This window comes from Ipomoea nil, unplaced genomic scaffold (genome assembly GCF_001879475.1).
Source record: "Ipomoea nil cultivar Tokyo-kokei standard unplaced genomic scaffold, Asagao_1.1 scaffold2783, whole genome shotgun sequence".
Lineage (NCBI taxonomy): Eukaryota > Viridiplantae > Streptophyta > Magnoliopsida > Solanales > Convolvulaceae > Ipomoea > Ipomoea nil.
In genome coordinates, this window is record NW_017619211.1 from 530,796 (window position 1) to 543,391 (window position 12,596).

The 12,596-nt window shown below is 35.5% G+C and overlaps 2 protein-coding genes across 3 annotated transcripts; one reads left to right on the forward strand and one right to left on the reverse strand.

The window, feature by feature from the left end:
* The first annotated feature begins 1,600 nt into the window (after nt 1-1,600).
* On the forward strand, nt 1,601-5,228 carry LOC109157546. 2 transcript variants are annotated; one of them, XM_019305406.1, is made up of 4 exons: nt 1,601-1,956; nt 2,065-2,170; nt 2,465-2,676; nt 3,388-5,228. In XM_019305406.1, the coding sequence occupies exons 1-4, from the start codon at nt 1,768-1,770 to the stop codon at nt 4,732-4,734; spliced, it is 1,854 nt and encodes a 617-aa protein (XP_019160951.1). In that variant the 5' UTR covers nt 1,601-1,767; the 3' UTR covers nt 4,735-5,228. The 2 variants fall into 2 exon arrangements, with proteins under 2 accessions (XP_019160951.1, XP_019160952.1); XM_019305407.1 differs by having other exon boundaries at nt 2,078-2,170.
* Nucleotides 5,229-5,309: 81 nt separating this feature from the next.
* Nucleotides 5,310-7,009, reverse strand: LOC109157547 (NAD(P)H-quinone oxidoreductase subunit O, chloroplastic). Its single transcript, XM_019305408.1, has 6 exons — nt 6,600-7,009; nt 6,463-6,518; nt 6,270-6,335; nt 6,147-6,188; nt 5,849-5,908; nt 5,310-5,640 (listed from the first exon to the last, which is right to left on the reverse strand). The coding sequence occupies exons 1-6, from the start codon at nt 6,841-6,843 to the stop codon at nt 5,611-5,613; spliced, it is 498 nt and encodes a 165-aa protein (XP_019160953.1). The 5' UTR covers nt 6,844-7,009; the 3' UTR covers nt 5,310-5,610.
* Nucleotides 7,010-12,596: the final 5,587 nt, after the last annotated feature.

A 12,596-nucleotide genomic window follows, 5' to 3' on the forward strand; every position in this document is an offset into this window, starting at 1 on the left:
TTTTTAATAATATTGTGGTCACGGGATACATTATGGTTTTTTATAGGCAATATATATGATTTTTTTTATGGACTTAATATTGTGCGTGATTCATTGTTTTTTTTTTTTTTTTTTTGAATGCTACTAGCTCTATTATATTGTAGTATCTGTTCATATACTTTCTCAAGCTACTGAAACACAAAAAGCTAATAACGCCTCCACTGAGGCTCGAACTTACAACCTTCCAAATGGAAGTCTAACCCGAGTACCCGTGATTCATTGTTTGTTTTATCTGTTTTATAGATTTTATATATATGTTTATTTTTGCATTATTTTGGTATTCACTGATGCCTTATTCATTTTTTATTTTATCAGTCTTTACTGCTATTTCATGGACTAGAAGGTAAAAGCAATTAGTTTAATTTTAGGTCCACAAGTGTGGTGAAATGAATCAGAAGTCTCTAAGTTGATTGTTTTAGATATAGTTTCATGTTTCTTAGTACTAATATGTATTATATATTTTAAGGGTATATGTTGGTTCCTCGGTTTTGTTCGCAATATTATCAAATTTAGTTGGCAGATTATATATATTCTCGATTAAAGCGTAGATTATGCGATGAATCTGTGAACAAATGACAGCATCATTTAATTAAAGAAGACACTTTTCTACAATAATATAAAGTTTCGGATAATGAAATTAGTATGCTCTTAAGAATGGTTTGACGACATTCTTAACAGTGATAAAAACTGAATCAATGGGATAGAAAATCAAATGTATACATTAGACATGTTTATCAAATCACATGTATACATTAGACATGTTTAGCAGACTAATTACAACACATTTCATATTTCTAAAGTAATGATGAATACACATAATAAATAAAACGTTTGAGGTGTGTGATTAATTTAAAAACATTATTGGATGAAAATATGTTGAAGCTGGGACATATGCACAAATTATTTTCCTTATGAAGGTCACCATATCCAATGTTAGTATAGAAAGTCATGTCTAGATTTTAAGATCCTATACTTATAGAATTATATATTTTCAAAGAAAATTGAAATTAGTTTTCAATCTCATTTGTATTATATAGTTTTTATTATAAATATTACAACAACACTTCACAGTTTCTTAGCTAATGAATTATTATAGGTTATCAAAATATGATTTTCATCATCTGCCATCATCTATTTATTGGTTAAATTTTTTCTAAATTGAAAAACAATATGAATTATATTCATATATTTTTTATACTGTATTTAGCATTATTGTATAAATTTTAATTTCTTGAAGAGTAAGTAATCTAAGGGGATTAAAATTTTTGATTTGTAAGGATAAAGGACAATCTGTGAGTACGACTAAAAATGTGGTATATTATTATTATTTTTTTTTAAATAATGTGTAATACAATTTCAATGTTAATTGTTATTAAATAATTTACTCTATATAAATTTTCTTTATTTTTATTATTATGTTATATTGTTTAATTATATTATTATTATTATTATTATTATTTATGACCGTGCATCATACGGATGAAAATACTAATATGATATTACATAGACTAGAGTAATTTCTTTCCTTAAAAAAGAAAAAGAGAAAGAAAATCATGTTTGGAATTTGGAATCGTGTTTGGGAATTTTCCCACCCTCCTGACCTCCTCCATTTTCAACCATGTTCCCTCTCAATTCTCAAATGATCAAATCTCCCTCCTTCTCAATTTATTCTACTTTCTTGCACGCTCTCTCTCTCCGATTCAGAAACAACCTGAGAGAGAGGGAGAGATGACGATCGAAATGCTGAAAGGACTGCCGTTCTCGGTGGACACATGGTCGCCAAATTCAAGCCGAAAGCGGAGCCACTTCCTCACGCACGCCCACAAAGACCACACTCAAGCGATCTGCACTTACGCCTCTTATCCAATCTACTGTACCCTTCTCACCAAGTCTCTCGTTCTTCAACATTACCCTCAGGTCTCCAATTCCGTTTTTTTTTTTTTTTTTTTTTTTTTTTCTTCTCTTTTGCTATGTACTGTGTTCTTACTTCTGTATTTTCTAATTGTATTATTCTTGACTCAATAGCTTGATGGGTCAGTCTTTGTGAATATTGAGGTGGGGCAGAGTTTGGAGATCGAGGATCCCCATGGCAGATTCACTGTCACTGCCTTTGATGCCAATCATTGTACTGGTAAGGGTATCCTATCCTGCAAATAATCGAACCCTTTAGTTTTATATTTTGATTGATTCTTGAATGTGTTTAAACTCGTAACTGTAACTCTCCTGATATATTTCAGGGAGCTGGAGCTGATTGTTTAAAACTTTCATACACTGTTTTACTTTAGCTATTATGTTCCTATTTGCTTGGTTAGACTGTTGATTTGTTGGTGTGTAATTAATATGAGGTCGACCGGTGACTACTTTATGACACAATTTTTATTATTTATTTATTTTGAATTTTGAATTTTGAATTTTGAATTTTCAGGAGCTCTTATGTTCTTATTTGAAGGAAGTTTTGGTAACATATTGCATACTGGGGATTGCAGACTTACAACTGAATGTTTGCAAAGGTTACCAGAGAAGTATGTAGGCAAGAGAGGAAGAGAGTCTAGGTGTCCACTTGATTGTGTTTTCCTGGACTGCACTTTTGGTAAGTTTCCATTGAGGATGCCCACAAGGCAGTCAGCGATCCAACAGGTATACTTGTTAAGTGTTCTGTTGAAGGTCAATGTGTGGTAATAATTTTAAAGATTTCATGGTGTCATTATGCCTGGAGTATTTTGTTGTTTCAACTTTATTGAGATCTCATGGTTTTTACTTGTTTTGTCTTATTTTATGTTGCAGTTTCAATCTTCTGAAAACCAGAATGATTGGCACACTTTGTGCGATAATAATAGTATAATACATTGTACACCATTTACATGCTTCAATTTCCAAACTGAAAACTGCAGATGTTACTGGAAACAAGTTTTTAATCAAGGAAATATCCCCACCTGTACTAAAAAGATGGTAAAACAAGGCCAAGCACCCTGCAGATCTAACCCCTGCCTTTACTTAGGACCCGACTTACATTTGGCAATGGCCTTATGTTTCAAATACAAAATTAGTTATTTATTTATTAAATGTAGTTATATCCTTTCAAAAAAAAAAATGTAGTTATATTGGCAAAATTCTCTCTGAACTCTAACTTTTTGAAAGTGAGAATATTTCATGGGTGAAGATGGCCTATGCCTGGCAGAACTGTGCCATTCTCTACTGATTGTCAGTTTTCCATTGCTCACCAACTTTTTGCTATTTCCTTGTGTAGCGTCATGATGGGCCAATTACTCTGTACTTTATATCCTTGTTGCATTCGTTTCAAGCTCATGTTATGCCTTATTAATTACTTATGTATGGACTATGAAACAGGTCATCAATTGTATATGGAAGCACCCTGATGCCCCAACAGTGTATTTGACCTGTGATCTTCTTGGCCAAGAGGAGATCCTTGTTAATATCTCCAGAGCATTTGGTTGTAAGATATACATTGATAAAGAGAAAAATCCAGAATGTTCCCAGGCTCTGGAACTTTTGGTTCCTGAAATTCTCTCTCAAGATCCGTGTTCTCGTTTCCAATTGTTTGATGGATTCCCTGGACTGTATGATAGAGCAGAAACCAAGATTGCAGAAGCTCGGGCTAATTTCCAGCACGAGCCTCTTATCATCCGCGCTTCATCACAGTGGTATGCATATGATGAAGGGTGTTCTGAAATGGAAACACGAAAAAAGGAAAGATTTGATCAAGCCGTGAGAGATTCGTCTGGAGTCTGGCATGTTTGTTATTCAATTCACTCTTCCAGGGAAGAACTGGAGTGGGCTCTGCAACTTCTTACACCCAGATGGGTTGTGTCAACAACACCTAGTTGCAGGGCTATGGAACTGGATTATGTGAAGAAGCATTGCTTTAACCGTAAACATGCTATGGATGATCCTTTTTGGAAACTTCTGGAGATTGACATGAGTGCATCCCAAGGCACTGAACTAGAAGAAGCTTCTGTTGCATCTGATGTCCCAAGTTTTCAGGTTCAGACTACTTCTAAGAGTAATATTGAGCTCTTGACCCAACCTGCAGTATCACCAAGGAGACAGTTGCATGTTTCTCCTCCAAGGAAAAGGCTACCTGTTACATTATTTGGTAGAGCTAGACAGGGGATTGTAGATTCAGCTTTCACTTTTGAAGTCAATAAAGGACATAACCCAGATAATTCTGGTAAGACAGCAAGAAATGTATTTCAGAAGCGTGTTACTAAGGAGGATGGCAAGAGTGACTTGGAGGGCTGCAAAGGTTCAAAGGTTGCTTATACAAAGCATATATCAGTAGAAATGAAGATAGAGTTAGATAAAGTGAAAGAATCTAATGCTCCAAACATAATAATGGAGCGTCAAAGAAATGGTTCCAGTACACCTAATGGATCCTCAGAGAATGTTGGAAAGGAGGACAAGAGTCACTTGGAGGAAAACAGAGGTTCAAATGTTGACACAAATCATATGTCAGTAGATACGAGGATTGAGTTAAATAAATTTGAAGAGTGCAGCTTGATAGATACAGTAAATGAGCACCAAGGAAGTGTTTCTGCTACTTCTAATGGATCCTCAAAGAGTTTTAGTGCAAGCTTGAGAAAGTTTTATCGCTCTATGAATGCACCAGTACCTGAGCCACTTCCATCACTTGTGGAACTTATGAATGCTAATAAACGTGCAAGAAGGTGGTTATGAGTTATAATGTCTTGTAGTTTAGCCCGCCGTTTATACTCTTCTCAACTGTGTCCCGACATGATAAGCCTCAACCCTTAAGATGAATGTGGTGTCAATTTGGTTCTTTATCCACCCAATTCTGTTTCCAGTACCAAATTTGTTGTCCTTTTACAGAACAAAGGAAGTACTTTATCACAGGCAGCTCATACAGCATACAGTACCTCACATGGAATGCAAATGCATATGGTATAGGGTATCCTTGTACCCTTCATTCTTTCCTGCAGACTGCTAAACCATTGTTGTAACCTGCAAGCCAAGATTTTTTACTGTAACAATACTACAATAGGTCAATTTATACACATCTATTTTATTTTATATTTGTTATCATGTTATGTACAGATGATATGTCTTTTCCTCTTCCAATATTTATTCCAAGTACATGGACCATATTCCAGTGGGATTCAGGTTTAAACATTGTCCATGAATACAAATTCTTCAATTGCATTTCCTTTGAACTTGAAATTGTCAATCTTGCTTAGTTGCTATTGTTCATGAGAGTGAATATAATTTTCTTTCTATTCATTGAGACCATATTGACTAGTGTTTTGAACAGCATATATTAAATGAGGAGAGTAATCTTGAAGATCAAATGTTCAGGTCTTCTTTGGAAATTACACTAGTTTTCTGTTTCAAATCTCCTTGAAAGAAGGAATTTGATTGTTTTCAATTCATTTATGATCCAATGCATTCATCCCTTGCTTTTTACTCAATACATAAAATGCTTCTTTTGACTCATCTAGCCTGGGTAATGGGTATGGATATAATAAAGTGTTCTCAATCTTGAAGATTTTGTGATGAATAACTTGATGCAGCCTGCTTTGCCTTCTGGAACCTTGATCAAATCCTCTCGTAGTTGAGCTTGTCCGACTGGAAAATGGCAAGTGTTCAATATATATTCTTAACTTGAAATATTTGTTTTTGTAATTTAATTTTTTTATTGATCAATATGTGCATATACTAAAGCATTTTGATGATCAATTGTAACAAAAGCATGTCTCTAAACAAAAATTTCTGAAGCAGTGTTTGCAAGAAATTTCGCAGGAATCTTGATGTGAATCCTAATAATCATACTCACCTTAATGAGAATCTCTGTTGGAAGCCAAGCCGGTGCAGTTGGTACTCCAACCCATCCAATCTGCAGCAACATTGTCCCATGAGATGATTTTGAATTGAAATGTCATAGACTATTTTAAACTTGAATATATGAATGAATTCATTCATTCTGGGGAAGTCTGTCTTTTTTTTATTTTTTATTTTTTATTTTTGGGTACAATCAAGTAAACCCTCCATACATACCTTGGAAAAATGTTATGAATTCTATTTTATTGTTGAGGTGTGTAATATACATAACAGATATGATGTACAGTACTCACAAGTGCATATTCCCCTGTCTCGAATATCCGAATGTCCAGCACCTAACACCAAGAATGTTACAGCAAAATGAAGTGATGAAAGGAGAGCAATCCAAGGAACAGAATGGGGTATGAGTTATGAACCTCGCCACGATCTTCATATATGTATTCCAGGCCTTTGTAGTAAGGTGGATGCCCAACAGACAGATACTGGAATTATTTATATCAATCACATTATTCACAGCCCACTGATATGTTAGCATTGGCAATGATATGATGGGTCGGTCCAAAATGGAGAGCATTGCATGAATCTCAATCTGATGATAAACTAACTTACATTGATACTGTTGAGATACTTCTCTTTATCCACTCTCACAATCTGCCCTTTCTTCACTGCATGCCAAGAAACAAATTAAGAAACCAGATTCATCATTTCTCAATACAAGTTTAAATTAAATTAGAGAAGGAACTGACTGGAATAAACAGGTTTTTTTGGCTTAGGAGGAGGAGGAGGGGGGGCATCAGAGGAGGCTGCTGCTTCGGGTTTTGTCTCTGCAGCAGCAACATTTTGAGGAGTCTGAGGTGGTTGGGAAGATTCCTCAGCTTTGACGATGAAGCGTATGCTGCTGCTGCTGCGGCTAAGAGTAAATGAACATCTCTTCCTAATAGTGCGTGGGAATGGTGATGTGAATGAAGAGAAGGAAGAAGAGAAAGCCATGGAGAGGAGAGGAGAGGCTGAGCTAGCTTAAGACTCTATCTCTGACTGTGAGTGAGTTGGGATTTTTGCTTCAGTCCTTTTAATTTGGATAAGGGTTAGTTGCTCCTTCACTCCTATGTTTTCCAACTACTATCACTAGTCCAGTACCAGACTATCAAACTTCTACCTATTTTACAAATAACTTTGACACATAATTTAGAAAAGGAAAAGATGTTCTCCGTAGAATAGTGCAATTGATCGAGTCCCTTAAGTGAAAAAAAAAAAAAAAAAAAAACAAAGACAAAAGGGTTAAATAAGTCCTTGTACTAACTACGATTGTTCATCCAACACTATGGATTAAAATATGGTCTACTTAAACTATTATACCTCCAAATTTTTTCACCTAGTATTTTTAGCATGTTTCTCCTGAGTTGGATGGACAAATTTTATTGTGGACCATGGTCCATGTAGTAGTGTAGTTCATGTAGTAATTATCATTCTAATTACACTTTAGGTCGTTTCAAAATAAGCTAGTAACTTCCTAACTTCTTTTTTCATCTTTGTCCTTATTATTTTAAAGAAATGACATCCTTTATCCTTTCCAATTAAAATTCTTTTCTCTTCTCCTTTATCTGCGACTTCACCGCAATTATTATTATTATTATTATTATTATTATTATTATTATTATTATTATTATTATTACTACTACTACTACTACTACTACTACTATTATTATTATTATTATTATTATTATTATTATTATATGAATTGAAGGAGATTCGCAACAATATTGCTACTTCATTCTGGGATGCTAAATCATTATTATACTAATAATTTTATTTCAAAATGTTAATTTTTTTTTTTTGAAGACGAAATGTTAAAATTTTAATATGTAAACAAATTAATTTAAATTTTATGATGATGCTCTTTTTGTCTTTTTACATTTATCAACTTATCAAAAAGCTAATTTTAACAAATGCTTTCAAGCATAATAGCTAGCTTAATAGCTCTTCAATTTTCAGCTCCTAGCTTATAGCTTTTCAGCTTTCAGCTCATTTTAAGCTTTCAACTACCTTTTCAGCTAGGGTTTGCCAAACATAGCCAATATTGTTCTGTTTTTCAGTTTCATTTTCTACACACTAGTTTCATTATAGCAATACCAAAGTATCATTTTAATTCTACTACAGTTTCATTTAACAATATACATTATTGTATGAGTTCTATTTTGTAGTTTCATTTCCACACACACACTACTTTAATTATAATAATGCTAACGTATTATTTTAATTACACTCCATGTTCATTTGACAATATATGTTATTGTATGACTCTGGATTTTAATTTCATTTTTCACACACACTAGTTTCATTTTAACAATATTAAAGTATCATTTTAATTATACTATAGTTTCATTTGACAATATACGTTGTTGAATGAGCTCTGTTTTTTAGTTTTATTTTTCACACACTATTTTCATTTTAGCAACACTAAAGTATCATTTTTTTTTTTGATGAGCACTAAAGTATCATTTTAATTCTACTACAGTTTAATTTATCCACGTAGCACTATGGACCATGGTCCATTGTATAACAATTGAGTTGGATGCAGATAAACTTTTACGTGGATATTTGTTTGATTTATTTTGCCTTATTTTAAAATTTCATTGTGTTAAGTGGAAAATCCCTAATTTCATAAAACGATCTTCTCTTCTCTACCCGCGATTGACGACGAGTGACCATAATTGTCCGAAACTAATGTCTAACAACGAACATCTACTCTAACCACAACTGATGCTTGGCCGCCATTAATTCGCTAGAGTCTGCCATTGAAGAGACTAAGGTATGCTTGGAACCCATTATTTTCATAGAAGTCAGGTGTTGAATGAGAGATTGAGTTTAATTTTGTGGGATAATATTTTTCAAAGAAAAAACTGTTGGAGAAATTAGACTGATAATATGAAAATATAAGAAATGTTGTGCCGTGGTATAACCACTGTCATAGAAGTGAATTCGCCGCTACCGGTGTAGGCTCATAACAACAGTGTCGCCCCCGAAGGTTAACATAGCAATCCTCGTCTTTGTGCACCCAGAGTAGGGATTGGAAGTTACACACCGTACTCAGAGTAATAATGAGACAGAAGAAATAGACCAGACAATCTTGTTTGATTATCCCAAACGCAAGAAATAACCCTGTTTAAATAGTAAGGGACAAATAATTAAGGTCGCATACTAGATCTTAGCCATTCATCACCTTGTGGTGAATATTAAATATTGACTAAAACATCCAGGAGATTGAGAACCACAAAATATTTTGTCTTAGCATTTTTTTCCAACAATCCCCACAAATGTAAGGGAATGAAAAGGAAGACTATGGGACATATAAAAGTTTGACACTTAAGTGCTAGTGAACGAATCTTAAACTGACATGTAGTGACACATGGTATCCTCTGCTCTAGTGAGTGAACGAATCTTGAACTCTTCGACTCGAGGTTTAAACCAAAGTGACACGCATCACACCTTAGACCTTGTGTAAGTTCCGCGAAAAACTGCATATATATTTAGCCCAACTGAATTTCAGGTTGCTCATAAGTGCTCTCGAAAGATAACTCATTATCTTTCATAAAAGGCGGCTAACCCTTTTCACTCAAGTAGGTGATCTTGTTAAGTATATCTCAGTATAGACTACCCAAATTAGGGTATGAAATCATTAAGAGAATTTTATACTCATCATCTCAATTATTAAGCGGTGAATTCATTAAGTCCGTCTCGATAGAACCACCCGTCTCATAGAGTTATAAATTCATTAAGAGCTGTAGCTCAAACTCACCAGTACACACATCATTGGAATAACCAATTAATGTACTACTTTGTGATTCTTTCCATGGCTTCATTGACCACAAAAGTGGGATCCACCACAAATTCATCACCTCTTGGGCTTTAAGTCATTCCATCAATAATTCAACGGCTAACCTCACAATTAGTCTTCTCGATTAAAGTAAGTTGATCATCTCGATCAAACTTACGTAAACGACGGTTCGTATGAGATTAATATTCCAGAACGGTGTTTGTTGAAATGCGGACCCGATCCAATATCAGCTATAGTGGAAAGCACCTTCCCAAGCGCGAGATATGGCATTCTTGATGAGTCTCACTGCACCTAGAAAGCGGAGCGATTCTCTCACTGACTTTAGATGTTGTTAATAAAATTAATCAGTACATGCGCGACATGAACACTGCAGAAGGTCGAACATATTTAAGTTGTGACTCTTTGTGTAAGCAGAATCATATGGTGAAAATCTACTAGAAGTACACACTCCTGAATTCTTAAATAGGTTGAGATTATCCGGACTTCCTAATCATTCATTGACATTAAAGGTTGGTGCACCTGTTATGTTATTGCGGAACATAGAGCACTCTCTTGGTCTTTGTAATGGTACGCGCCTCATCGTCACAAGATTGGCACATGAAGGAACCAAAGTTCTTATCCCCCGAATGTTTCTCACTCCTTCTGATAGAAGATTGCCCTTCAAGTTCCAGCATAAACAATTCCCGTTGATGCTCGCATATGCCATGACTATCAACAAAAGGCAGGGCCAAACACTAACTCACGTTGGGTTATTGCTGAAAAAACTGATCTTTAATCACGGTCAATTGTACGTGACTTTTTCCCGAGTCACCCATCCTGATGGCCTGAAGGTGTTAGTTCTAGACGAGGATGGACAAGATTCTGTTGCTACTGCCAATGTTGTCTACAAAGAGGTTTTCAATAATGTGTAATTCCAACCAATGATATTATGTTTTCTTTTTATGCAAAGATGACAAAATTGGTATATATCTACACAGAAAATATATATTTTATACAAATAAATTAGGATAGCAAATGATTTCTATAACTGAGTTGCTAGACAACTTGCAATTTGCCCAATTAATACAAATCCTAATCATTGATACATAAAATCTCTAAAGTTTCAGCACTAGATGTGTACACCTACACGTTGGTTATTAATTGGGCAATTATTTGCTTGAATTCAAACAATGATAACATCAGATAACATAATCGATCTAACTCAATTCTTCAATTGCACTATATAATATTCAATGTTATAATTTATATTGTTAAAATATTATAACAAATTCATTTCGTGCATCACACGGGTGAAAATAATAGTAATAATAATAAGGTTGGCCTTATCCCAACCACTTTCTAAGTGACATGAAACAAAAAAAAAATGTATACATGGCTAGCAAACTTGCTAATTTAGTAAGTTTGCTAATAGCAGCTGTGACAACAAAAATTATTGCGCCATTACTTTATTATTATTATTATTATTATTATTATTATTATTATTATTATTATATTTATAATATATATGAAAGTGAGACCACTTTTGAAAGTGAATATAATATATATGAAAGTGAGACCACTTTTTAAAGTGAAAGAATATTACAGGGGTGCGCAGAAAATAGTGGAAAAATTACAAATTTGATGATGTGGAAGTGGGACCTATTTTTAATAATAATAATAGTAATAATAATAATAATAATAATAATAATAATAATAATAATAATAATAATAATAATAATAATAATAATAATTGTTGGTTTTAGGGTTTTTGGGTTCAGGGAGGTCCAACACAACCTTAGTTGGTGGATTCACCTTTCAAAAATAGAAGTAAAATAATAGATGTAAGTGTGTATGTATTCTTGGCCGCTTTTCGCCTCTCCCTCTACAACTTTGGAGGAGTCCTTTTATAGGATCTCCTTTGAAGAATTAAAAGCTGTTTACAATTAAGGGCCATGATGGTCCTTCATTAATGGGGAAGCCGTTGGGTTGCCGTTACTGGGTCTTCCCAACAGCTTGTTTGACCGAGCCTTTTAATAGGTCTCTTAAATGCTAACGGCTACTTCTGGGCTGACCTTCTACTCGCGCCGACCTCCGACTCGGGCCGTCTCCTTGTGCTGGCCTGGGTCCATCTCTTGGGCCTACCCTTATCTGGGCTTGATTATCTTCCCTTCTTGGGCCTTAAGCCCGTTGGGTCCGTACCCCATCAACTAGTCCCTCACTTTTCAATATTGAGCCCTCTCTAGCTCGAATATTGGAAAGTATCTCCCTTCTTAATGCAGATTGCTTGAATCACTCCCCAATCTCCTCTTTTTAATGGTCGGATTGCGACCAGATCCTCTGTGATCTTCTTGATTCGTTCTAACTCCCGATTTGATCTTCGAACCTATAAATGGTGCGCCTGTCTTCATCTCTCTTCATCTTCCTCGTTAGCATGGGTCGCCCGCCGATTAGGGAAAGAAGATTGACTTTGGGTCTCCATCTCGTTCCCCTCCTGCCAAACGATCGAGATTTGAGAAGGAGAAGAGGAAGGCTCATAAGCCTGCTCCTCGGAAGCACTCTGCTGGCTCTACTTCCTCCGGTTCACGGATGACGACCGAGGCTCCACCTCCGGTCGCCGATCCCTCTCCTCCGGTTGACCCTCCTCCTCAGACTACGGCTCGCGTGACGGCCGAAGACGGGACCTTTATAGAGGTGGCCGCCCCGGAGCAGCTAGCTTTTCAGATGACTTTCACTATCCCGTTACACGATCCTGCCGGGCAAGCCTCTGACCTGATGTCGGACGCCGACTATGCCCGCTTTCTCGAGCTGTACCCAGATGATGAGGCACCAGTGGTCCCCCCTTTAATGCCGGCCTTCTGGGACACCATTTGCCCTTCTCCTGCTGGTTTCGGTTCATCAGACGAGATGGCTTTTCTGGATGAGCCGTCTT